Source organism: Paroedura picta, chromosome 9 (genome assembly GCF_049243985.1).
Source record: "Paroedura picta isolate Pp20150507F chromosome 9, Ppicta_v3.0, whole genome shotgun sequence".
Classification (NCBI taxonomy): Eukaryota; Metazoa; Chordata; class Lepidosauria; order Squamata; family Gekkonidae; genus Paroedura; species Paroedura picta.
The window spans coordinates 424,748-451,033 of record NC_135377.1 but is presented as its reverse complement, the minus strand read 5'-3'; the positions used below and the strand labels follow the sequence as shown (position 1 = coordinate 451,033).

The 26,286-nt window shown below is 57.1% G+C and overlaps 1 protein-coding gene across 1 annotated transcript in view; it reads left to right on the top strand.

Moving 5' to 3' along the window:
- Positions 1-25,279, top strand: part of LOC143844965 (plectin-like) — a 148,113-nt gene extending 122,834 nt beyond the window's left edge. The window contains 28 exon segments of the mRNA XM_077352856.1: positions 2,835-3,054; positions 3,345-3,574; positions 4,889-5,011; positions 5,507-5,608; positions 5,821-5,922; positions 6,239-6,394; positions 6,637-6,792; positions 6,883-7,080; positions 7,298-7,426; positions 8,651-8,821; positions 8,929-9,084; positions 9,242-9,448; positions 9,600-9,722; positions 10,457-10,626; positions 13,394-13,553; positions 13,750-13,947; positions 14,256-14,552; positions 14,554-14,703; positions 14,954-15,142; positions 15,592-15,712; positions 19,803-19,951; positions 20,064-20,226; positions 20,410-20,564; positions 22,430-22,504; positions 22,774-22,891; positions 23,211-23,392; positions 23,659-23,794; positions 24,732-25,279. Coding sequence (XP_077208971.1) covers positions 2,835-3,054; positions 3,345-3,574; positions 4,889-5,011; positions 5,507-5,608; positions 5,821-5,922; positions 6,239-6,394; positions 6,637-6,792; positions 6,883-7,080; positions 7,298-7,426; positions 8,651-8,821; positions 8,929-9,084; positions 9,242-9,448; positions 9,600-9,722; positions 10,457-10,626; positions 13,394-13,553; positions 13,750-13,947; positions 14,256-14,552; positions 14,554-14,703; positions 14,954-15,142; positions 15,592-15,712; positions 19,803-19,951; positions 20,064-20,226; positions 20,410-20,564; positions 22,430-22,504; positions 22,774-22,891; positions 23,211-23,392; positions 23,659-23,794; positions 24,732-24,757 — 4,362 coding nt within the window. The 3' untranslated portion in view covers positions 24,758-25,279.
- The last annotated feature ends 1,007 nt before the right edge of the window (positions 25,280-26,286 follow it).

Sequence of the window (26,286 nt, the reverse complement as noted above, 5' to 3'; positions counted from 1 at the left end):
TGCTAGAAAAAATATGTAAGTCCTACAGGGAGATGGTTTCATGTTCGTCTAAAGTAGAAGATCTGGATTTGGGTCCAGGAACATCAGAGAGACCCACAAGATTTTCAGGGTAGGCACTTTTCAGAGTCTATGCCCCGTAGATCCTACTGGACTCAAATCTAGCTCAATCACCCTGCACATGAAAAAACGTTTTTCATCTGTTTAATGAATCCAGGGCAGAGTCTGCACTTACTTTCTTTATTCCATTGTCAATCCTGTTGAATTCAGATCGCTTTGAACTCGGGTCTTCCTCTCTTCCCCTCCTCCCCATTGAAACAGGAAAGTCTTCTGCACGTGGTTAAGGTAGTTCAGAAGGTGGTGGGGGGGAGCCAAGCCTCTTCTTTCTTTTCTTGAGGGGGGGGAGGAGCCAAGCAGAGAGCCTCTTTCTTTTCTTGGAGGGGGTGGGGGAGAGGATGGAAAAAGGCAGAGGAGGGAGGAAAAATCCAGGACTGACAGAAGTTGAGAGAAATTAGGGGCTTCTCCTTTAAGGCAAACGTGTCACATGACCAGGTGTAGCCTATCAGAGGTTCTCTACCACAGAGCTTTCTTTCCCAAGCTGGATATTCAGGATTAAAAGCAGTCTGAGATATCGCACAATAAAGGTAGGGTCACTCCAGATCAATCCTTCTTGCTGCAGAAGAAAAATTAAAATCACCCAAAATCCAAACAGAAATCACATTCTGTGTAGAGGGCAGGGACTGAATCGATCTGGGGTTGGAATAAAAGCTCCGCGCAGTTTACACCCAGGAAACTCATTGCATGAGGCCCAGACTTGCTACCTGGGAAGAGAGAACAAGACATTCCAGACAGTCTGTGGGTCAGGATTTGGTTTCCCTGGACAGGGAAGGCTGGGCTCAGGTCACATGACACAAACAGGCAGGAGGAATAGAGATTCATAGAGTTTGAAAGTATCAGGTCTCTTCAGCTACCCAGAAAACACAGAACAAGAAAGTGAACTCAACATATACTTTGTCAGAACTGGGGTTCAGGAAATTAAACTCTGACTATATCCCTTTCTGTGAGAACCCAAATAATGTGAGAACCCACCTGTGAGAACCCAAATAATGCAGGAAAACAAACCAGGCAGCTGGGAGATGACAGGGGAGCCCAAGGACAGGGAAGGCAGAGAAGGGTCTGTGTGTGTGTGTGTGTGTGTGGGGGGGTGCGAATGGAGGAGGAAAGAAAGAGCAACAAATTTCCTAGAGTCGATCTACACATCCAACAGCAATAAACTGAACAGCAGAGGCATGCTGATGAAAAACAACAAACATTCCAAAGGGTTTGGGACAGTGACCAGACTCGGGAACCTCCAGGTGAGAACTGGAGATTTCAAAGCTCTCACAGTCCAATGCATCAGTGAAGATTTACAACACAAAGGCAGTTCTCCACAGGAAGGCAAGGCAATTAAGACATCAGTTGGTTACTCTTCAAAGGCCAATAGTGGTACCTATATGCAGGATACGGTGGGTGGTGGTAGAAGGATACACATTGGAACCACAGCAATTTGACAGAACTAAACTGGTTCTGAAAGAACAGACCATCTAGTCCAATGCAGGATCAGCCTCAAGCATCCAGGATAGGTATCTGTCCAGCTGCTGCTTAAAGACACACTGTCTGCTCCTATTTAGCTTACAGTCCACAAGGACCCCACCTCCTTCACCCCATCCACCTGCCTGTTGGTCCGTATTAAGTCCGATATAGCGAAGCCTCTTGTAGGTTCTTCTAGCATTTGATAAATGAAATTGTCAGCCAGGCAGGTCAGAAAGTTGCACAGAGTTTCTTTCCCAGCACACATCAGGAAAATTGAAGTCCCACAAAATTACAAGGTCCTGTTGCCCTGACAGTTCAGCCCCCATTTAGAGTTGCTGCTGAGGACTGGCACTCTGCTGTTAGCATTTTAGGGGATAAAAGGGTTTTTTCCTTTCAAGTGGTAACAACAAGTGCCCTGATTTCCAGTTCCAAAACCAACTGGAGGCTGAAGGGGGCAAGCTGATAATGCCTGGAGCTTTGCATTTCCTGGCTGGCAGGAGAAGGAGACCTGCCCTGAGTCCCCTTTGTGGGCACCCTCAGCGGCTGAGCCCTGCTATCTAGGCAGGGTGCCCTGGGCCCAGTCTCTGGCATCCCAGGTCTCAAAGGACGAGCTAGGAGAACCCCAGTGGACAGCCCCCAGGACCAGGAGGTTTTTGGCAGGGGATTTATTTATATATGGATTATATTTATATACTGCAGTCCCTGAAGCTCGTGCAGGAGTGGAGGTGAATGGCCACAAGAGGGGAGGGGGCTGGGAGTCGGGCTTCCAGCTCTCATTCTGGAGACAGAATCCCCACTGCCCAAACTCCGGCCACCCCATAGGAGGCCCTGGGGCACATGCTGGGGTCATCTCCCTAACCCCCCCCCCTTGTGAGGGAGGCCTGGCATTAGACCAGACCTGGAGGAAGGACATTATCCCCTGTCCTCTTCCATCTGCAGTGCTACAACCCTGCCGATGCCTGGGAAGAACTGGGAGTTACCGCCACCATCTTAATTATTGATTGTTAATTGTTTAAATAGCAACTGCATTGTTGTTTTAATTGTTGTTATAGGGGTTTTATAAGCAGTATAATTTCAGGGGGATGTTATGGTATTTGGGAATGTTGAAATATTTGTAAATCGTACGGAATGTTTTATATGATGTGAACTGCGGCGAGCCAGCTAGCGGGGAGCGGTGGCATACAAATCTAACCAATGAACAATAAAGCCTCCCAGGAGGCGTGGGCCAGCCCAGCACTGAGCCTTTCCCCGGGCCTGCCTTGCAGTTGTCTGAGCACGTGGAGTTGATGGCGGAGCGCCTGGAGAGGTTGCAGGGCCATGTGCAGAACCTGCCTGCTGCGCGGGGGGACACGGCCTGGCCGCAGCAGCAGCTGAAGGAGAACAGCCTCCGGCTGGCCGAACTGGAGAAGCTCAGGGTGGCTCTGGAGACCCTCCGAGGGCAGGGGGCTGAGCCGCAGACCTCCGTTCGGCCCAGGGCGAGTGAAGGTGCGTGCCCTACTCACATACGCAGGGGAGCCTTGTGTGTGTGTGTGTGTGTGTGGGGGGGGGGGTCAGCCAATCAATTGCCTGTGTAGTTGCCCTGTGCCAGTGATTTTACCAACAACCCCCCCCCCCGCCAAGAGCGTCTGCTTCTGCCCACCACTCCATCCCCAGTACCCTTCCCTTGCTCTGTCTGGTGAGGGGAGGGGGCCATGCTTCGGTCAGTGGGCCGTTTGCAGCAGCAGGCCAGGCCCCTGGCACGGAGCCCCTGTTGAGCTTCCCTCTCCTGCTTGCAGGGATCCAGGCCCGCGTGGAGCAGCTGTGGATCCAGTGGGAAGGACTGTGGCAGACGGCAGAGGAGCGGGAGAGCTGGCTGCAGGGCCTGCTGGCTCTGGCCAGCCGCTTCTGGCATGGCGTGGCCGACCTGGGGGCCACCTTCGGTGAGACTCAGCAGATGCTGCTGGACCTGGCGGAAGTCTCCTCTTCAGACCCAGGGGCCACCCGGGTCAGGCTGGGGACCATGCAGGTATGGCGGCTGGGGCTTCTGGGTAGGTGGCCATGGGGTGAGGGCATGCCCTGGAGTGACTCTGGACACAAGAAGCCAGTGGCCCTGCCTGAGGCAGTGGTGGGCGGGAGGGGGTGGTCCTCTCTTCAGCAGCAGGGGAAGTGCCCGGGAGGGGCTGTAGCACAGTGACAGAGCCCCTGCTTGGCTTGCAAGATATCCTGGGGACCAGGCCGAAGGACACGTGAGAGCCCTACTGCCCGAGACCCTGGAGAGCAGTGGCCAGTCAGAATAGGCAGGAGTGCCCAGGGTGGGATCCAGTAGCAGGTGGCCTTGTGGGTGTTCCGGAGAGTGGCATGAGCAGCCTGGTGTGTTTGGAATCAGAGGCAGCCGGGGCTGGGTTCTCTTGGCTCATCAGTGCCTCAGAAGAGCCTGGCTGGATGGGGTGGGGTTGGGTGGGGGGATCTGGATCTGGTTCAGCCCCCTGTCTCACACAGGGGCCAGCCAGGACAGAGAGCCGAGGCCTTCCTTGGGTGCGGATGAGGTTCCGCTCAGAGGTTCCACTCAGCCACCTTGGCCAGTGGCCACAGAAGGGCTGGGCCTCCTCCAAGCTGTCTGGTTCCCTTTTAAAGCGCTCTCTGTTTTGCAAGAGGCTGCTGCTTGGAGCCCCACAGGAGCTAAAGGGCAGCAGAATCTGTCCTGGTTCACTGCTGGCTCCTTTCTGTCCTTCTGCTTCCTTCCCAGCTGGCCGAGCAGTGCTGCCCTGAGCAGAACAAAGTCTGAGCCCACCAAGTTTTCTTCTGGGCGGAAGCTTTGGCGGCCGTGGGAATATTCACTGTATTCCAGTAGCTAGCAGTGCACAGTGGCTTAGTGGTCACTGTGGTGGGCAAGGGGTTGTGAATTTCCTGCCTTGTGCGGGGGGTTGGACTAGATGGCCCTGGCGGTCCCTTCTGTGATTCTATGTTCCTTCTCAAACTCCTCCAGGATGAACATTCCCAAGTCCCTCAGCCTTTCCTCCTAGGGCTTGGTCCCCAGGCCCTGGATCATCCCTTTGATCTCTTCTGAACCCTCTAAATTCTCTCCCCATCCCTTTTGAAGTGGGCCTTCCAGAACTGCCCCCAGGACTCCTGGCACAGTCTGACCAATGTGGCATGCAACAGGACTATGACAATTCGCAGCTTCCAACAGTATGCATGTGTGCGTGCACAAGAAAGCACATGCACCTCCAATACAATGTGGTTGATCTGAAGCATGCAGCTGCTTTAGAACCACGCAGCCTCCGCCCGAACCGTGCTGCCCTTGAGGCAGCCTGCTGACGCCCTGCCTGTCCCCTGCCAGGTGCTGCGAGGGGAGATCGACTCTCTGCAGGGTGAGCTGGACTCCTTGGGCGTTCTGGGCATGGAACTGATGTCCTCGTGTGGAGATGTGGACAAAGTGGACATCACCAAGAGCCTGGATGATGTAAGTGGGGCTGGGGGGGCGAGCCTAATACCCAGGGGCTGCTGCTGGGGCCTTCCTTCGGGGCGGGGCATGTGTAGAGGGTGTGCATGCACAATGTATTTGTGAGGATGACACCTTGGGAATGTGTGACACTGGCCAACAGGGCCCAGTGTATGCCCCCTGCGCCAGCTCCTCTGATGAAGGTAGGGGCAACTGGGGAGGGGAGTGGTGGGCAGGACCAGGGACATGCCCCTAGCCTGGACCAATATTGTCCCTGCCTAGGAGATTCCCACTCCTAAAGGCACAGTGGGGACTCCTGCTGCGATGGGGGAAAGGGGGAGCCCGACTCCCCCCTAGGACCCCCGGCTATCCCAGCCCCTCACTGGAACAGCTGGGCTCAGCCCCCACCCATCCACTTGCTCAGCGCATGAGTGGGCAGGGGGCCTCTTCCTGGGCGGAAGGAACTCATCCCCCCCCCATACATTTCTTCCCCCCCTCCCTCCCTCCCTCCACCAGCTGCACACCTCCTGGAACAGCCTCAGCAAGGCCGGGGCGGAGCGGCAGAGCCATCTGGAGGACCACCTGCAGGCCGCCCTCCTGGGCCAGGAGACCGCGGAGGTGAGAGGAAGTGCCTCTGGCAGCCCTTGCCTGGCCAGCCCTCTGGGGCTCAGCCCTCCCTGGATGTGTTGGGTGGCCCTGACCCCTGCCTCCCCCCCCCCCACAGCCCCTGAAATGGTGACTGGCTCCTGGCCAGTCCTGAACAGCTGGGGGTGAGGGGTGAGGGGTGCCCTGGATCCCCCCCTGCCCTTCTGTGTCTGCCTCCCCCCCAGAGGCTGGCTGGCTGGCTGGAGAGGGCCGAGCTGCGGGTCGCAGAGGAGTTCTTGGTTGGGGGGGAGCCAGGGGAGGTGAAGCAGCAGTTGCTGGAGCTGAAGGTGAGGAGAGGTCTGGGCAGGGCGGAACCACCCCCAGGATGAGAGGGGACCCGTGGGCTGGGCTGGGCTGGGCAGGGCAGGGACCCTGGCTTCCTGCACTTCTCCTGCCTCTCCCCCTCCCCCGAGAGAGGGGCACAGGAAGGACCCTGGCAGCAGAATGGTGCATAGGCGCACGTATCTGCGTGTGTGCAAGGGGGTGGGGGTGGGCTCGATGCTGCCACAGTGGTGTGTTCTGGGTGCCACAGGGAACCCGAGGCAAGGCCTGGCGGGGCCTCCTCCGACTGCCTCGCTCTGAACCGCCGTCCCTTGTTGGCAGGGCTTCAAACGAGAACTGTACCAGTGCAGGGTGGACATGGAGAGCCTGGGCCACTGGGGGGGGCCCTGGGCAGCTGCCAACAAGACCCCCCCAGAGGCCCTCAGCGGCTTGCGGGAGCGCTGGCTCCGCCTGGAAGAGGAGATAGTCAATCGGCAGGTGAGGCCTCTGCCCCTGGGGGTGGGGAAGCCCCTGGGGCAGCTGGGGGCCACGCAACCCACCTGCTGTGCCAGCCCCACTTCTTGCCCGCCTCCCACCTGGCCAGCAGGGCAGAGGTCTGCCTTGCCTGGGGAGGGGGGCTGTTGGGTGGGGGTGGCAATTCTGTCCCCCAAGCCAAGGCTGGCCACAGGGTGCCTCCACGCAAAGAGTGCCCTTTGCCCACCTGGCCCTCTCTCTTGCAGCACCAGCTGGAGGAGGCGCTCCTGGCCCTGGGCCAGTTCCAGAGCCAGCTGGAGGAGCTGCTGCAGTGGCTCCTGCATACCACAGAGCAGGGGCAGGACTGGCCCCCCCGCTGCCTGGATCTGCAGAGCTGTGAGATCGAGCTGGCCAAGCACAAGGCGAGACACGGGCCTAGAGAGGCAGGGGGAGCGAAGGTGCTGTCCCCTCTCCACGCTGTCTGGCCCTGCTCATCCGGCGTTTCCCACCAGGTGCTGCAGAACGACATCCTGTCCCGCGCCCGCACGGTGCAGTCTGTGACCAAGGCCGCCGAAGGCTTCCTGCTCTCCAGCCAGGGGGCCTCCGTGGACAGCCTGCGGGGCAGCCTCCAGGAGCTCCAGCATCACTGGGACTTTGTCCTGGCTGAGATGGAGAGTCGCCGGCTGGAGCTAGAGAGCAACCTCCACCAGGTAAGGCAGGGCCCTCCCGCACCAATCTGGGAAGCCCTGCCCTGGCATCACACGTACCCCCACCGCCACAAGCAGCCCTCCCGGAGCTCTTCCTGCCATGCAGCCCCCAGAAGGCTTTCCCCTGGGTGGGGGTTGCTGTGCCCAGAGATCCCCTCCCCACCGCCCCACTGCTGGCAGGAGACAAGCGTCGTGTCTTGGGTGCTGTTGCCCCTTCCAGGTGCAGGATCTCACCCTGGAGACCACAGAGCTGCTGCAGTGGCTGGACCGTGTGGAGGTGCAGCTCTTCTCTGCCCAGCCCTCCCGGCCCTTCCCAGGGACTGCCAAGGAGAAGCTGGCAGCACACCTGGTGAGCTTGCTCCCTCCCTTGCCCCGGCAAAGGCAGGGCCCCCTCCTCCCTCCAAGGCCAGCTGGCAGGGATGTCCCTCAGCAGGGTGGTCATTGTGTGCCCCAGAAAGCAGACCTGCTGAAAAACCAACTCCAGGGGCTTTTCTGCATGCCATAAATATAGTGAAATGCTTACCTGGTGAAGACTCTACTTTTTTTGCATTTTGCTTGATGTCACCAACATCCAGCATGCAAGCAGCAGACCGCTAGCTACATCCTCCATTTTAAAGCGTTAGTTGGGGCATCACATAAAGTGGATTCCCCAAGTTATGTAGGGCCAGCTAGAGGAGAGCAACCGGCAAGCCACATGATAAAGAAATGTATGGAGGCAAGAAGTGCTACCCCCACCTCCGTTGTTTTGCCCTCGCACCCACCTCTCTCTCCCTTCTACCGGGGACTTTTTTTTTAAAGCTAACTGCCTGGAGCAACGAATAGGCATTCAAGCGTGAAGAAATTTTTTTTTTCCAAAATTATCACGCAAACCATGCCTCTTTAGTTTTCTTCCCCCCCCAATCAGGAACAATCCCCCCCCCAATCAAAGCACTCGAATCACTAAAGGCCCAATTTGGCTGCATGGGCTTTGACTCCCTTGAAAGTCTATGGTGCCATAGACTATAATGGGAATTTTAGCATTTCCACCTTTCCTGGGGCCTGGAGGACGGGGTTTGAGATAGAGCCTCCTAACCTTCAGAGTAGCTCTGGGAGGCTCTTCCCTGTCTCCCCTCCAAGTTTCAGAATGATTGATCCAAGGGGTCCACGTCTAGGGTCTCCCAAAGAGGGTGCCCCCATCCCTCCATTATATCTTATGGAGAGTCTTTCCGTCTTTGGGAGCCCAAAGCAGTAGGTGCAAACTTAAATGGACTGAAGCAGTAGGTACTGAAGCAGTAGGTGCAAACTTAAATGGACTCCGGGGAATGGTAGAGGACAGGAAGGCCTGGAGGATCATTGTCCATGGGGTCGCGATGGGTCGGACACGACTTCGCACATAACAACAACAAGACGTGGACCCCTTGGACCATTCATTCTGAAACTTGGATGGGAGTCAGGGAAGGATGCAGAGAATTCCCTGACCCAAAGTATTCCATCTATCCTTTGTGGTTAATGGTTCCAGATGTTTATCTAGTCCCCTCCTGCAGCTGTCCTGATGCCTGCTTGGGCATACTGATGGGCCTGACCTTTCTGGCAGGAGCTGTGCAAAGAGGCAGAGGTGAAGCAGGAGATGTACACCTGCCTCCGGGAACAGTTGCTACGTCTGCTGGCCTCCAGCCCTCCCCTCCAGCCCTCTAGCACCAAGCACAGCCTGAGCATTCTGGAGCAGAAGTGGAAGAGTGTGGCCGGCCTGATTCAGGAGAGAAAGGTCAGTGGGGGGGGCAGAGGGGGAGGGGGGCAGCTGTGGGGTGTGTGTGTGTGTGCCGTCAAGGCCACTGGCCAGTGGGCCACTGCAGTGCTGTGTTTCTCCTCCAGGAGCAACTCAGTGAGATCATGACCCTGACCACGGAGTTCCACGCCACCTCCCAGGAGCTGCTGGAGGGGGTGGGGGCTGTGGAAGAGGCCGTGGGGGCTCTGCCTCCCCCCAGCTACATTCTGGAAAACATCACCAGGCAGATGCAGGAGCAGAAGGTGAGTCTGTGTGCCAGAAGGCAGCATCCGCTGGCCAGCTGGCTGGCCGCGTCGCCTGGGGGTAGGGATCCCGTTTTCCTGGCCCTGTTCTCCTTCTCTGCAGAGCTGGGGGGAGGGGCCCTGGCTGGGGGCCAACCTGCTCTGACATCCCTGCCAGGTGCTGCTGCAGGAGGTCCAAGCACAGGGGGAGAAGCTGGTTGGCCTGGAAGCTGTGGCCACCCGCCTGGAGGACTTTGGACGCCAGCCGGACTGTGGGGCCACCCGCCGCCTGGTGCTGACTGCGAAGGAGCGGCTGGCCAGAGTGCTTCAGCTGGTCAGCCAGAGGGGCACTGCTCTGGAAGAGGCCCGCAGAGGTGCCAAGCAGGTACTTGGCACCAATTGCAGCAGGGGGTGGGGGTGGGGAGGGGGTGTATGAGTTGCAGGAGTGGTGTGAGTGGGTAAGCCCCCACCCCACGTGCTTCAGGGGGTGGCCTGCAGGTCAGAGAGATTGACTGCTGCTCCCCTCTGGGCTCCAGTTCCATGAGTCACGGCTGCTGCTTCTCAACTGGCTGGAGGAGACAGAGTCCATGTTGGAGACGCCCAGCAGGCCCACCCCGTGGAGCCCGGAGGAGATCAAGGCCCGCCTGGGGGAACAGAAGGTAAGGGAGGGGCCAACAGGACAGCCAGGGGGCTTCCACTTGAGCCTGGCGGCCACGGCAGCAGCAGCAGAGAGCCCTGGCACCTCCATAGCCTTGGTCTGTAGCCCCCCAGGCACAGTTGCGGGATGTGGGGCTGACTGAGCAGGGGCTTCTGTGTCACGTGCATGAGAGAAAGTGCCATGGGGGGAGCACCAAGCAACGGTCAGCTGCATAACAGGCCAGATAGCCCCACCAGGCCAGCCAGGCCACCTCACGCCATTCACTCTCCCAGCGTGGAGAGACAGAGCGTCGCTGGAGGCACATCAGCTACAGGCAGGCAGTTCTCTCCCCTCCCTCCCTCCCATCTCCTCTCACAACAGCCTCACCCAGAGGGCACCCCTGCTTTTCTCAAATTCTAGCACATCCCACCTGTGGGGGAAATATTGGCACTAGCTGGGGGGGGGGGGATGGCACCTCAGCCATGTGGGGAGTCCCTGACCAAATGTCTGCCATTCCCCTGGAGGGCGCCATCTGTCCAAAGAGAGTGGTAGAGGCTGATGCCTACCTCACAGGGGCATCAGAGAACTCTTAGGAAGTCTGCTGGGCCAGCAGGAGGGCTCCCCAACCGGAGCTTCTCCACCTAGCCCCAGGGGGGCTCCCCTGCAGGAGGAAGGGGTGTGTGTGCGTGTCTAAAGCCCCCATGACTCTCTCTATTCTCTCCTTCCTTCTCCGCTCCCCTCTCCTTCTGCCCTTAGGATTTTCAGAAAGGGCTTCGCACCAGGCGCCTGGTGTATGAGGCGGCCCTGCGGAGTGGGCACTTGCTCAGCCAGAAGGCTTTGCTCGCTGCAGATGCACAGGCTCTCGAGGAGATGCTGGGAGAGCTGAAGGGTCGGTGGGAGGCCATGTGCACTCAGGCTGCAGAGAGGTGTGTAGGCTAGACCCGGGGGGGGGGCACCTTTACATGTGGGGTGGCCTCCATGGACTGACTTGGAAGGTCCTGGAGACTGCTGCTGAGCACTCTGGCCTTCCTCCTTCCGCTGGCTGCTGTGCCCCACCCCCATCACCCCCTCCCTGCTTGCCTGCCCCTCCGCCCCAGGATTATAGCCTGTCAGTCACTTCCCACATGATGGGGGCTAAATTCCCCTCTGGTTGCAGGGACTCCCACTGACCCCTCCTTCGGGCCCCCACAGGAGCTGGCCAGTTGGCGAACCCTGTTCTCCACCGGGGCATACGGCTGTGGTTCTTGCACACCCTGGCCGCATTTGTGTTTCACATCTTGGGCCCCTGCTTCTCCTTCTTGGGGGGGGGGGGGGCTCGCACAATCCAAACACAAAGGACGAGGCCTGCTTTATTAAGGCTGCTTTCTTTATCCTTGGGGTACTTGTGGATTGTAAGGCAGTGAGCAGGCAGTGTCATGCAGCGGTAAAAAAGGCAAATGCCATTTTGGGCTGTATCAACAGGGGCATCACTTCAAAATCACAAGATCTCATAGTCCCATTGTATACGGCACTGATCAGACCATGCCTGGAGTACTGTGTGCAGTTCTGGAGGCCTCACTTCAAGAAGGACGTGGTTAAAATTGAAAGGGTACAGAGGAGAGCGACAAAGATAATCTGGGGCCAAGGGACCAAGCCCTATGAAGATAGGTTGAGGGACTTGGGAATGTTCAGCCTGGAAAAAAGGTTGAGAGGGGACATGATAGCCCTCTTTAGGTATTTGAAAGGTTGTCACTTGGAGGAGGGCTGGATGCTGTTTCTGTTGGCTGCAGAGGAGAAGACACGCAGTAATGGGTTTAAACTACAAGTACAACGATATAGGCTAGATATCAGGAAAGAAATTTCACAGTCAGAGTAGTTTAGCAGTGGAATGGGCTGCCTAAGGAGGTGGTGAGCTCCCCCTCACTGGCAGTCTTCAAGCAAAGGTTGGATACACACTTTTCTTGGATGCTTTAGGATGCTTTGGGCTGATCCTGCGTTGAGCAGGGGGTTGGACTAGATGGCCTGTATGGCCCCTTCCAACTCTATTATTCTGTGATTCTATGATTCTGTGATTCTATGAAAGACCACAGGAATCAGCCAGCCAGACTGGGAGGAGGGGAATTAGAGAGCTCGAACTCCTGGGGAAAACGGGAGATGGCATGGCAGAAACCTTGAAGACTAGCAAAGTGTAATTCAATGTATGAGCTATCATGAAAGAGGTTTTTCTCCTGTTTAAATCATATAATCATAAAACTATACAATTGGAAGAGACCTCCAGAGACATCTAGTCCAACCCCCTGCACAATGCAGGAAGTGGCCAAAGAGCCAAGCACCTACACAGTCGCTTCCTGGCCACCCATTTGCAATCAGCATTCTGTCAGAGGGCTACCCAGCCTCTGCTTACAAACCCACCACCTCCTTAGGAAGCCTGTTCCACCGAGGAACCATTCAAACTGTCAGGAACTTCTGGATGTTTAGCTGAATATTCTTTTGAATTAATTTAATTTAATACAAACTAATCTAAATCTATTGCTTTTGGCCCGACCCTCTGGGGCAACAGAAAAAAACTCTGCTCCATCTTCTCTATGACAGCCCCTCAAATATTTGAACATGTTTACCATATCACCTCTTCTCCCCACACTAAATAGACCAAACTCCCTCAACCTTTCCTCATTTGTTTGGGTCTCCACACCCCTCACCATTTTTGTTACCCTCCTCTGGACATGGTCTGGTTTGTCTACATCCTTCTTCAATTGAACACAGTTTTCTAAGTGAGGTCTAACCAAAGCAGAGTAATGTGGTACCATCACCTGGCATGATCTGGACACGATACTCCATTTGATACAGCCCAAAATACCATTTGCCTTTTTAGCCACTGCTGACTCATATTCAGTGTATGGTTTACTAAATAGCCTAGATCCTTTTCACACTTACTGCTGCCAAGACAAGTCTCACCCATCCTATAATGATGCATTTGATTTTTACTACCTAAATGCATAACTTTAAATTTCTCACCACTGAAATTTATTTTATCCATTTTAGCCCAGTTTTCCAGCCTGTCAAGATGATCCTGTATTCTGATTCTGTCTTCTGGTGTGTCTGCTGCCCCTCCCAGTTTAGTATCGTCTGCAAATTTAATAAGTACCCCCTCTAATCCCTCATCCAAATAATTTACAAATATGTTGAACTACACAGGGCCCCGGACAGATCCCTGAGGCACTCCGCTTGTCTCTCCTCTCCAAGAAGATGACGAACCATTTACAAGCACCCTTCAGGTGTGATCTGTCAACTAGTCATCGATCCACCTGACAGTGATAGAATCCTTACCGCATTTGGAATACTTGCCAATAAGAATATCCTGGGGAACCTTATCAAAAGCTTGACTAAAATCGAGGTCGCCCCTGTGCACCTCTTCAGGCCAACATGGCTGCCCACCCAAAGGTCTCTCCATGGCCCAGTCAGAAACTCCACTTAGCAAGTGTCCCAAAGCTCACGCATTTCCAGGCTCCAGAGGGAACACGTGGTCCAACCCGTTCTGCAGACAGGCTGCTGGCTTCAGGAACCCAGGGAGGCCTCTCCACTCAGGGGTGCCGTTAAAGACCGCAGTAAAAGCAGATGTCACAATGCAGGGCCTGGAAATGATTCCGCCTCCGCAGAGCCCAGCAGGGGGCTCTCGGTGGACCCCAGGTGGACCCTCTGCCCTTTTGTCTGCAGGGAGCACCAGCTGGAGGAGGCCCTGCTCTTCTCCGGCCGCTTCCCCGATGCCCTGCAGACCCTCATGGACTGGCTGTACTGGGCGGAGCCACAGCTGGCAGAGGAGACGCCTGTGGCAGGCGACCGAGATGTGGTCAGTGCGCTCGTGGACAAGCACAAGGTGTGCAAGCAGCAACCTCCAGCTCTATCAGTAACGGGGTGGGGGTGGGGGGAGGCAGCAGGTCTGCAGATTTCGGCCAGCTGTCCTGGGCCATGCCAGGCTCTCAGCCAGGAGAGAGGTGCCCTGGAGGGGGGACCACCCTGGCCCTTATGCCAGCTTGCAGGATGAAGCTGGCTCCCCCCCTCCCTCCCCGAAGGTGTTCCAGAAGGAGCTTGGGAAGCGAGCCGGCTGTATGCGGACCCTCCAGCGCTCTGCGCGTGACCTGATGCGGGGCAGCCCGGTGGGAGACTCCCAGTGGCTGCAGAGCCAGGTGGAAGAGCTGGCCCATCGCTGGGAGCTTGTCTGCCAGCTCTCCCTCTCCAAGCAGGCACGGCTGGAGGCAGCCCTGCAGCAGGTGGGCGGGTGGGTGGCTGGGCGGGTGGGCGGGTGGGTGAGGGAGGGCCTTCCCTTTCATCCCTTGGCCTCTTTCGGCTTCTCCACGAGGGACTTAAGGGCGTCTTCAAGGGGTGCAGCTAGTAAGGCTGTTGCCCCCGGCCCATTTCCGTGCTGATGATGGTTGCCCCACTGGCCCCAGTGCTAAAGCCAGGTGGGGAGAAGGGAAACGCTGCCCCCCCCCCTTCAGTCAGGCCCTCTGCAGCTGGACCCCCTTTGGGGCAATGGGTCTGGGGGATGAGATGCCAACCGCTGGTTCCTGCATGGCAGGCAGAAGAGTTTGACCGGCTGGTGCATGCCCTCCTGAACCACTTGCTGGAGGCAGAGAAGAGGATCAAGTCCGGGGCCTTCCCGTCAGAGGCCACGGCTGTGCAGGAGCACCAGGGCCAGCTGAAGGTAAACCCGGGTGGTCCCCTTGGTCCCAGAGCAGGCCTGTCCTGCACAGGGGGCCTGGCTTGTGTGGACCTCTTCTCTCCCTCGGGACAGGTGGCCTGGCTGACCTGCCCACAAGAAAGGGGGCTGGTCCTTGGTCCTTCCCCGGGCTGCTCTCTTCCTCCCTACCTCCCACGTGCAGGAGGTGAGACAGAGCCTGCGGTGCCATCAGCTTGAGCTGGACTGCATCACTTCTCTGGGCGAGGAGATCCTGAGCGCCTGCCACCCGGACTCGGCCAGCACCATCAAATCCTGGCTCACGGTCACCAGGAGCCGCTTCCAGGAGGTGAATGGAGCCTGGGGGCCCAGGGGAGCGAGAGCAGCACTGAGACCACCCTCAGCAGCACTGACCAAAGGGCAGCCTTCTGACTGCTGCCAGCACGGGGCGGGGTGTAGCCCCAGGGGGCTTCCTGGCTTTCACCTCCCTCGACTGAGGCATGGGGCCTCTGGCCCCTGGAAGGCGGAGCAGCAGGTGACTAACGTCCAGCCAGGCCTCCGCCAGCAGCTCCCTGCCCCCCCCACTCCTGCCCCTGCAGGTGGAGAGCTGTGCCCAGCAGCAGGAGGAGAGGCTCCGGGCCCAGGCGGCCTCCCTGGCCGCAGAGCAGCAGGAAGAGGCTCGGCTGCTGGAATGGATCGCGGCCGCCGAGGAGTCCCTGAACCTGCGGGAGCAGGAGCCCCTTCCGGAGGATTCCGAGCAGCTGCAGGAGCTCACCTCTCAGCACGCGGTAACTTGGCTGCAGCAGGCCTGCGGGGTCCTTCCCCTCGCCCCCCTCCTGCCCCAGGGAGATGCGTTGCATGCTCAGTACCCTTAGGGCATCTCTGCCCGCCTCTGCTTTCCTCATCACAGGTGGGTTCAGCTGAGAGGTGCAACCGGCAGCTCTCCTGGCTGGGGAGGTGGTGGGGGAGGGTTTCGAACCCAGCTCTCGCAGGTCCTCATTCAATGCCCTCACTCCATGATGCTTATTTTGCAACTCTCCCCCGCAGCTGAGCACCGTCTCTCCAGACTGTCCAGGGCAGAAAGGCCTTCTGCCAGCCCACCCCATTCCATAAAGCTGGGAGCAGAGTGTGGGGTGTGCCTTGGGCCACGATCCCTCCCTGGGCCTCTCTGAGAGCTCCCTAGTTTCCACCTTGCAGGAGGCTGGAGTCCCCTCAGCTGCTGCCTCCTCCTCTCTAGGTGTTCATGGAGCAGCTGAGCCAGAAGCAGCCGGAGGTGGAGAAGGTCACCAAGAGCAGCAGTGGCCGAGTACCCAGGGACCCCCTGGGCCCGGCCCCAACCCCTCGCAAACTTCCTTCCCGTGAGTAGAGCCCACTCTCCTCCCCCCACCCCAGCCCTGGGCTGGCCCTGGGTTCCCTGGCGGAGTCCCCAGCTGGGCGGTGAGTCCTCCTCCAGATCTGGGTACCTCTGCTGAGAGGATCCACTTTCATGACTCAGAGGGAGATTCTCAGCCTTTGATCAGGAAGAAAAATCCCTTATTCCCCCCCTTCCTCATGAGAAAAGGATTTGGCAAGGCCAGTCATGAACGGTCCACCTGCCAGGCCCATCCCAGGGCCTCCTGCCCCACGGAGTTATATGGGGCTTCCTGCAGGGCTTGTCCTCCACCCTACAGACTTCTCTCTCCTTGTGGCTGCCAGCCTGGAACCATAGCCCCCCCCTCGCCCCCCCCCCGGTGTCCTGGTCCTGTCTGGGAGGGGCCAAAACATACCGAAGGGTCCCTGGTTCATGTCCAATGGGAAGGTCAGGCGGGAGGTGAAATGGCAGCCAATGGCAGTCTTAGGACCCTGGAGAGATGCCGCAGCTGCCAGTCAGAGCAGACGATCCTGGCCTGCTTGGCCCGTTGTGCTGCCTTATGTCCTGTGTCCCTGGCACGCCCTTTGCCTCCATTCTGTATCTGGCGTGGGGGTGGCTGGCCTCTCCATCCCACCAGAATGAGCCTGGGTGGCCCAGGGGTTCAAGTAGTGCCTCGGTCTTCTCTCAGTCCCCCTGCCCCCCGGCTGGGTGCTGCTGCTGCCCCCTTGCCTGGCTGGGCTGGTTTGCCCAGCCCCTGCACCAAAGCCCTGCTGCCCTCATTCCAGGAATCCCTTGGAGGGGCGGGGGCTGCTCAGGGGCTCCCTAGGAGAGCTGTGCATATCCCCTTCCCCCATGGATCCCAAGCGGTTTGTGTTTGGGGACTGTGGCTGGGCAGGCAGGGGGCAGGGCTTCCCCTCCGGGAACCCCTTTGTTGGAAATAGCTCTCTGTGCAACGTCCCCTGACTTGAGGCTGAAGCAGGAACTCTTTTCACCAAAGAGCTAGTGAGACAGACAGGGATGCTGATGTCACTGACCTGTCCCTAGGGGGTAATTCCTGTCCCGTGAGTCCTTCCTTCTCCTCCAGTCATGGATGCAGAGTTGCCCCAAGCAGCCCCCTCCCTCCAGCCATTTAGATTGCAACAGGAACCTTCTCTTGACCTCCAACTGTGTCCTATTAAGTTCTCCAAGAAGCAGTTACTGTATTAGTTCAGTACCCCCTTGGTGAAGGTGCTTTCTGTGTTGCTTCCTCACTGCAGGCACTCAGCCAAACCAGGCACTGGGCTAACTTTCATCCTATTAAGACTGTCCCACAAGTCTACCCATATTTCATAGAATCATAGAATCATAGAGTTGGAAGGGGCCATACAGGCCATCTAGTCCAACCCCCTGCTCAACGCAGGATCAGCCCAAAGCATCCTTAAGCATCCAAGAAAAGTGTGTATCCAACCTTTGCTTGAAGACTGCCAGTGAGGGGGAGCTCACCACCTCCTTAGGCAGCCTATTCCACTGCTGAACTACTCTGACTGTGAAAAACCTTTTCCTGATATCGAGCCGATATCGTTGTACTTGAAGTTTAAACCCATTACTGCGCATCCTTTCCTCTGAAGCTAACGGAAACAGCATCCTGCCCTCCTCCAAGTGACAACCTCTCAAATACTTAAAGAGGGCTATCATGTCCCCTCTCAACCTCCTTTTCTCCAGGCTGAACATTCCCAAGTCCTATCTTCATAGGTCTTGGTCCCTTGGCCCCAGATCATCCTCGTCACTCTCCTCTGTACCCTTTCAATTTTATCTATATCCTTCTTGAAGTGAGGCCTCCAGAACTGCACACAGTACTCCAGGTGTGGTCTGACCAGTGCCGTATACAATGGGACTATGACATCTTGTGATTTTGATGTGATGCCCCTGTTATACAGCCCAAAATGGCTTTTTTACCTTTTTTACCACTGCATCACACTGCCTGCTCATGTTTAGTTTACAATCCACAAGTACCCCAAGGTCTCGTTCACACACAGTGTTACCTAGAAGCATATCCCCCATCCAGTAGGCATGCTTTTCATTTTTCTGACCCAGATGCAGATCTTTATACTTATCTTTATTAAATTGCCCTGTTCTTATTTGTTCTTATTTGCCCATTTTTCCATTGTGTTCAGATCTTGTTGAACTCTGTATCTATCTTCCGGAGTATTTGCCAGTCCTCCCAATTTGGTGTCATCTGCAAACTTAATGAATAGTCCTTCCACCCCCTCATCTAGATCATTAATAAATATGTTAAAAAGTACCGGGCCGAGCACCGAGCCCTGAGGTACCCCGCTACTCACCTCCCTCCAGTCTGATGAAACACCATTGACAACAACTTTTTGAGTGCGGTTCTCTAACCAATTTTCTATCCACCTAACTATCTGAAAATCCAGATTGCAGTGCTTCAACTTATCCATCAGAACATCATGGGGAACCTTATCAAAAGCTTTACTAAAATCCAAGTAAACGACATCAACCGAATTTCCACGATCCAGCAAACCTGTTACTTGGTCAAAAAAGGAAACCAGGTTGGTCTGACAGGACCTGTTGGAGACAAATCCATGCTGACTTCCTTGGATCACCAAATTGTCTTCCAGATGTTTGCAGATTGCTCTTTTTAATATCTGCTCCATTATCTTCCCCACAACAGAGGTCAGACTCACTGGTCTGTAGTTTCCCGGGTCATCCTTCCTCCCTTTTTTGAAGATCAGAATAACGTTTGCTCTCTTCCAGTCCTCCGGGACATCTCCAGTCCTTAAAGAGGTCCCAAAGATGATGGACAAGGGCTGTGCAAGTTCTCTGGAAAGTTCTTTGAGCACTCTCGGGTGCATTTCATCCGGCCCAGGGGATTTGAACTCATCCAGTGCAGCTATGCCTCTCAACAACCTCTCTGTCCATGTAAACCTGCCACCCAGACACTATCTTTTGGCTACTGCCATCTCTAGATATGCCTAAACCCTTTGACCTGTGGGAAAAAACAGATGTAAAATAGACGCTGAGCCTTTCTGCTTTTTCTGCATCCTCCGTTTGCGTTTGTCCATCCGCACCCAACAGTGGGCCTATTGCCTCCTTTACTTTACGTTTGCTCCTCACATAACTTAAAAATCTTTTCTTGTTACAGTGGGCTTCCCTGGCCAATCTTAGCTCACTCTCAGCTTTGGCCTTTCTGATGATTGATCTACAGTGCCTAGTAACCTGTAGGTACTCTTCTTTAGAGCTCTGTCCTTCCCTCCATTTCCTGAACATTTTCCTTTTCTTTCTTAGTTCCTCTTGAAGTTCTCTGTTCACCCAAATTGGATTCTTAGAGCTCCTGCAGTGTTTTCGTCTTTCTGGGATACTCATGGATTGAGCATGCAATAGCTCTGTTTGAGTAGTGCCCACCCTTCACATGCTCCCTTCCCTTCCAACATTCTTGTCCATGGTATGACACTCATCATGTCTCTGATGAGTTTGCCCTACAAAAAGCCAACATCCGCGTCTGGCTACAAGCTTCCTTGGCTCCCCATCTCAAAAGGAATTCTATGAGGACATGGTCACTTCCCCCTAAGGTCCCCACCTCCTTCACCTCATCCACCAACTCTTGCCTGTTGGTCAGTATTAAGTCCAGTATGGCTGAACCTCTTGTGGGTTCATCTACCATTTGATAAATGAAATTGTCAGCCAGGCAGGTCAGAAAGTTGCATGACTGAGGACGCTTTGCAGAGTTTGTTTCCCAGCACACATCTGGGAAATTGAAGTCACCCATGATGACAAGGTCCTGCTGCTTGGATATTTTCTCAAGCTGCTCACAAAGTGCAGCATCCACACCCTCTCGTTGGTCAGGCGGTCGGTAGCAGACACCAACCACCACACTGTTTGTTTTCCCCTCGCTTATTTTCACCCAGATGCTTTCCACTGTAGATATGCTCTCCTTCACTAGAATTTCCTGACAGGTCAGCCCTTTCCTCACATACAGTGCGACTCCTCCACCTCTTCGATCTATTCTGTTTTTTCCGTTTTTTCTCTTCGATCTATTCTGTATATTTAATATCCTTCACACCCCACTGCCTCCCACTGCTGCGCCTCTTCTCCCACAGGGCGACGCTCAGCCGGCAGACTGTCCCAGAGGGCTACTGCTGTGCCCCTGGACGAGAGCCCCCTCCTGGTGCAACGCTGGCAGCAGCTCTGGCTGCTGGCCCTGGACAGGCAGTATCGACTGGAGAATGCCCAGCAGCACCTCCGAGAGGCAAGGCCTGAGTGGGGAGTGGAGGGCAGGGGAGGAGAGGAGAGGGGGGAGCCTCTCGAGGCGTCCTCCCAGAGGCCTCTCTCATGCTCTGGCTCTCCCACTACTGTGGCAGGTGGAGGAGTTCTCCCACTTTGACTTTGCCGACTGGCGGAAGCGATACCTGCAGTGGATCAGCCACATGAAGTCTCGGGCTCTGGACGTCTTCCGGACTATCGACAGGGACCAGGATGGGCGCATCAGCCAGGAGGAGTTCATTGAGGCTGTCCTCTCCTCCAGTGAGTGCCTTGACCCCTGCCCCTTGCCCTGCCTGCCTGCCTGCCTGCCTCAACCCCTGCCCAAGGCTGCTGTCCACAGGCCCTGTGGGGAGGGGGCTGCACCCGCCGGCCGGCCGGCTGGGCAGGTGGGTCTCCTCAGCCTCCTGGCCCTTCACCCCAGCCCCCCCCCCTTTCCCTTCCCAGGATTCCCCACCAGTGGTCTGGAGATGAGTGCTGTGGCCAGTATCTTTGACCTGAATGGGGACGGCTACATCGACTACTATGAGTTTGTCAGTGCTCTGCATCCCAGCCGGGACGTTTTGCGCAGGAGCGCTGATGCGGACCAGATCCAAGAGGAGGTGCGGCCCCGACGCGCAGGGTGTGGGCGTGAGATTAGAACTCGCCCTGCCTTCTTTGCAAGAGCACTAGAGCCTGAAGCTTCCTTTCCAAAGCTGCCATAATTAAGGTTTCCCCCAAGAAAGTCGTCATTTACACTCCAGGAGAGCATCCCTTCCTGGCCTTTGGAAGGAGGAGGAGTGCCTTGAAGCTGCTTGCTGGCCTCAGAGGCCCTCGAGATTATAGAATCTTAGAATTATAGAATGGGAAGGGACATCCAGAGTCATCTAGTCCAACCCCCTAGTGAATGCAGGAAATTCACAACTCCCTGCCCACCCACAGTGACCCCAACTCCATGAGCCACAGGGGAGGGTGGTATGCAGATGTCATAAATAAATGCCCAGATGATGCCCCCTCCCGGACCAGAGAGGCTCTGGCCAAGATCGGGAAGGAAATGAGCTCTGGGGAGATGGAACTGGGCCATGCCCGGCTGGGGCCCACAGCCTGCCCTCCCTGGGGGCCCTGTGGGTCCATCCCTTTTTCTGCCTGAGGGCCTGATGCTGCCTTCTCTAGCAAACATCCTCAAAGCTCAGCACGGGGTGGTTGCCCCCCTCCCAGCCTCAACAGCCTCAAACCCCTTGGCCCGTGAAGGGGAGCCGGAAAGGGCTGGCCTTTTGACCAGGGGGCCCTTACTCCAGCCTTGCTGGAACATGAGTGGCCGTCCCACTGCACTTTGTCCAGAGAGGGCATTAGAGGAGATGGGATTTAAAGGGACAATAACTGCCCCACAAGACCTGGGCCAGGACAAAAAGGGAAATTCAGCAGTGAGGCTAAAAGCTGTTCACAGGCGACACGTGGCTGGCTTAGGTTGCTGGGCACCTTCAGCTCTGCCTTTTTAGATGTTAACTCTTGGGGGGGGGGTGAAATGGTGGGCAGCCAAGTGTTTATGCTCAAGGGCTACAAGCCAGTAGCCAGTCCCCTGAGGGGGGGCTAGTCCTGCGACCGGCTCACAGACTTTGAGAAGGGCTCTCCAGCCGGCCCTGCTGAAAGCACCCGTTTTCTCCCTGAATATCCACTGGTTCAGCCTGCCTGCTCTGAGACCGGTGTGCTCGCCTCAACCCCCTCAACCCCCTGCGAGAAGGAGCCAGTCCTCTCCCACGCGCCCCACGTAGCCCGGACAGGCCAGGCCAGGCCGAGAGGACGGGGTGGGGCCTTAGCCAGTCCCTCCAAGGAGCCAGGGCGGCCCCTGCTGGGGGTGGCCTTGGGACAGGGAGATCCTCTTTTGGGGGTGGAGTCAGGTGGGTGGTTGTGTTGGTCCAAAGCAGCAGAACAACCAGAATGAAGCTTTGCTGGTCTTAAAGAAAGCTGCTGGACTCAAAGGATCTCTCTTTAAAACGGCCGTCCTGTTCTGGGCTCTTCTTAAAAAACAGATGGAACCGCCTTCTTTGGGGACTGGAGGATTAGGCATAAGCCCGGTTAGTAGAATTCATCCCAGTGCACAGAGCAGGGGCAGTTAAAACAAGGTTGGCCGCAGAGACCCCTTACTGGCATGGCCAGTCATGAAATAGGCCCCCTTTTTTGCTTCCCCAAATATGGCACAGCAGATCAGGGTGTGTAGAGGATGGCGGAGGGGAGGCCCAGTGGCACCAGTCAGGCTGCAGGAGAATTCTCTGGCCGCAGCAGGGGACGCACGGAGGGCAGCCACAGGGCCTCTGCTGGGATGGGAAGCCTGGCTGGCTGTCCTGGTTGGCCTGGCTGCCTCTCCTCCCCTGGTAGTGCCCTGGGCCCTGCCTGCCTGCCTGCCTGCCTGCCTGCCCAGGGCAGTGGAGGGCAGACTCCCTCGTAGCTGCCGGCCTCTGAGCTCCCCAGGCCTCCGCTTGTCTTCCAGGTGGACAGGCAGGTGTCCCAGTGCAACTGTGCCAAGCGCTTCCAGGTGGAGCAGATCAGTGCCAACCGATACCGAGTGAGTGCTTATCCCACAGCACACCGGCTGGCACCGCAGCCTCCGTGGGGGCTGGATGCTGGACTCCTCGGGGGGGGGGGGTTGGCTCTCAATGCTTCCTGGGAGGCTGGGAAAGCCCTGGGGGGGGGGAAGGAGGGGGGCTGCAGCAGCAGGAAGAGCACCTGGTCCATGCCAGGGGAAGTCCTGCCCAGCAGTGGGTGCCCAAGGGGGCCAGCTGGAGGGCATAGCCCTTTCCCTCGCTGACTCCCCCCCTCTCACCCCCTTTACAGTTTGGGGAGTCCCAGCAGCTGCGCATGGTCCGGATCCTGCGCAGCACCCTGATGGTGCGAGTCGGGGGAGGCTGGATTGCTCTGGACGAGTTCCTGGTCAAGAATGACCCCTGCAGAGGTCAGTGGGGAGGGGGGCTGGAGGGTGCCTCCTCAAGAGGGCTGACCCCTGGGGGGGTTTCTGTAAGCGGGTGCCAGCAGGCTGTGCTTGGCCCCCTCAGGGCTCCTGGTCGCTCCTTCTCCACTCTTGGCAGAAGGTACAAGGGGAGGGGAGGGGAGGGCGACCTCCCAAGAGCCAGCAAGAGCCCTGCCTTCCACTCCGGCTGGTGACAGGGGTGGTCTTCCATGAATGCTCTTGGCAGGGGGCCCCTCCCTTAGGGCCAGCCATGGGGCTCCCTTCCTGTGTGTATTGGGTCTTTCTCTCCTTCTGTTTCCACCAGTGAAGGGGAGGACCAATGTGAAGATCAACGAAAAGTACCTAGCCCCCAACTCCTCCTCGGCTTGCCAAGGAACCCGCAGCCCCTCTGCCCCCAGCTCTGCAGGCCCGTCTCCAGGCCTCTCCATGTCCAGCCTCAGCCTCTACAGCAGCGCCTCTGCCCCCAGCAGCCCCCTCCCCAGGAAGGTGCGCAGCAGCGGGGGAGGGGCAGCCCTCAGTCCCATCTCTTAGTTATTTGCCTCAGCTGTAGCCCCACCGGGGGTGGGGGGTGGGTGGGCGGGAGGGTTGCAGGGCCAGGAGGAGAGTGCCTGGCCCAAGGCTACCCAGCAAGTTTCCACCAGGCTGGAGTCCGGCCGTCTGGCCCCTGAAGCCTGCTGCCTCTCCTCCTGGCTCGCCCAGGTGGGGCTGGGGTGGCTTCCCCGGGAACTGGCATCTTCGTTCTTCACCCCCAGGTTGTCCTGCGGAGAACGCGCTCCAGAGATCGGAGCCTCCCTTCCCGCAGTTCTTTGGTGATGGAGCGCACAGAGCTGGCGTTTGCCACTGCAGGGGAGGATGGAACTGGTCCTCCAGAGGAGGCTCTTCCTCCAGGTGGGCACTGGGGGTGGGCGTAGGGAGGACCCTGTTGTCCAGCGAGACGGAGGGCAGGGAGGCAGTTGCTGGCAGCCAGTCAGCCTGAGCTCTCCCCTCGAATGACCATGCTCCTGGCCCCCTCCCTCCAGTGACCCATGGCATCTATGTCTGCCCCCACCACAGCCTGAGTGATAGGAGGTGTTACCTACCACACCCTCACAAAGACGGGGGAACGGTAGAGAGACTAAATCAAAACCCAAAGGTAGGCGTGTTTCCTACCCAGATGAACACTAGAACAACACCAAGAACCCCAAACGTGATCAGAGATTCTCCAGTTTGGAGCAGGCGTAGATTTCAAGATAGAGGTGTAGATGTGGGGGAAATGGAGAAGTAGGATACCTGGAAACTGTTGGGGCCGAGGAGTCTCGTCTTCCAGATGCAAGGCCTGAAGAGCTGAGTGCCAGTTCTCTGTGGGAGGGAGGGAGGGAGGGAGGGAATAAAGGGGGAGAGATCCAGATGGGGAGCCCCGAGATCCCGGTCCCATCTGCCGATAAATCCAAGGGAAGCCTCAGGAGCCCGTGTAGCTCCCCCATGTCCAGCCAGGATCCGGGCCAGTTGTACTGTTGAAGGCCTGGAGGGTCACAGGGTCCTTTTCAGGAGAACTGAGGCCTTGAGGCCTTCCAGTCTGGCATGGCTCAATTGCTTGCATCCTCCTGCCGCTCCCTGATTTCTCCCAAAAAGGCTTCTGTGAGGCAGGCTGAAAGTGGTGGCACAAGAGATCTCTTGAGAGGCAGAAGGGGCTTGCCTCCTACCACTTGCCCAGGATGTTGCATGTGCAGAACAAACATTTTGGCTGGGAGGGGTGTGCAGATGGGGGAGGGGACTAGCAACGTGGGAGGGGGGTGCCTTCACTCTACGGCCAGCTCTGTGGGACCTTCTCTCTGTCTGCTTTCAGATCCCTCTGGAGGACCCCCACCGTGAAAGACGCATCCTCTGCTTCTGCCCAAGAAACCAGCCATGTGGTGCATAAGAAGCAGTCAGTGGCTTCCCCTCCTCCCCAGGGGAAGGACTCTCCTCCAAACAGCTTGGCTGCCCTCAAGCATAAACGGCTGCCTAGCAGAGATCCCAGCAGCCTCTGCAAAGACATTCCCACCCCCACGTCAATGGGGCATCCTCCCACTGAGGCACATCACAGGTAGTGCCAGCGCCATTGCAAGGAGGGGTTCCCCTCAGGTGGGTGCACCTGTTCCCCTCCCATCCTCCGTCACTTCCCGTCCCCCACTCAGCTGTCACCCGTGCTCTGCGGCTGGCTGTGAGCCAATGACAGTGTCCAGCTCTCCCCTCCCCTTCCTGAGGCTTCTTTCTGGTGCTAGCCCCCTCCTCCTGCCCCCGCCCCCTGCCTCTTCCTCTGCAGCCAGGGCACCCTCACTTGCTAGCCACACCGCAGAGTGGACCGTTTGTTGCAGCTGCCTCGGCTCTCAGCAATAAAGGGACAATAAAGAAGCGGGTGGATTTCTGGCTCTGTGTTGCTTTCAGATCTGCTTGCCCAAAGCATGACCCCCTTGCTCTCCGTCAGATCTCCAGGCTTTCTTCCCTGGCTACGCAGGGTTTCTCCAGGCCTGTTGTGCCTCCTCCAGCTGCGTCTTGGGGCTCTGTTGGGCCTCCCTCCAGTCATGGCGATGGGCCTCCCTTCAGGCCAGAGACACAGCCTGGCATCACTCTGCATTCGGCTTGCCGTTCTGTTGAGAATTGTAATCATGAAAAACGGCAGCAAGGCCAGCCAGGGGCTTAACTGTGGTGGTGGAGCCCATCTAAGGCAGTGGTCCCCAGCCTTTTTATCACCGGGGACCACTCAACGCCGGGGACCACTCACTGGGGACCACTCAATGCCTTTTACTGAGGCCTGGTGGGGGGGGGGGTAGTTTACTCCTCTGCTCTCAACCACTGCCCTAACGCTCTCTGATCGCTTTGGTAATGGTTAAACATCCCTTCAAAATAAGATACAGACACGCCACAGCAATGAAGTGTGTTGTAAAGGGCCGGGGGGGATGAAGTATAGGACCGGGGGGGGGGGGGGAGAAGGCGTCCTTCGGGGCCCACCTCCAATTAGTCGAAGGGCCACATGTGGTCCGCGGCCAACAGGTTGGGGATCGCTAATCTAAGGCACCGCAGGAAGGCTGTCAGGGCAAGAGACGCAAAGAGGTGGTTGGCCACTGCCGGCCACTGGGCAGTGACCCTGAGCCTCCTGGGGGGTGGTCTCCAGGCCAAGGACTAACCTTACTTAGCCTCTGAGATCCGAGGAAGAGATTGGCCTCCCCGGGCCATCCCAGGCAGGGCAAGCCGAGCCAATACCAGCAGATCATATTATCCAAGCTGACTCACCCTCCAAGCGCTCCTCTTCCGTGTTTGATTTCTTCTGCTTTGACTTCACGCCCAGTGACTGTTCTCAGCATGGCACAAGACTAAACGTGTCCCCTTTCAGGGACTCCTCTGAGGAGCTGGGAAATTTC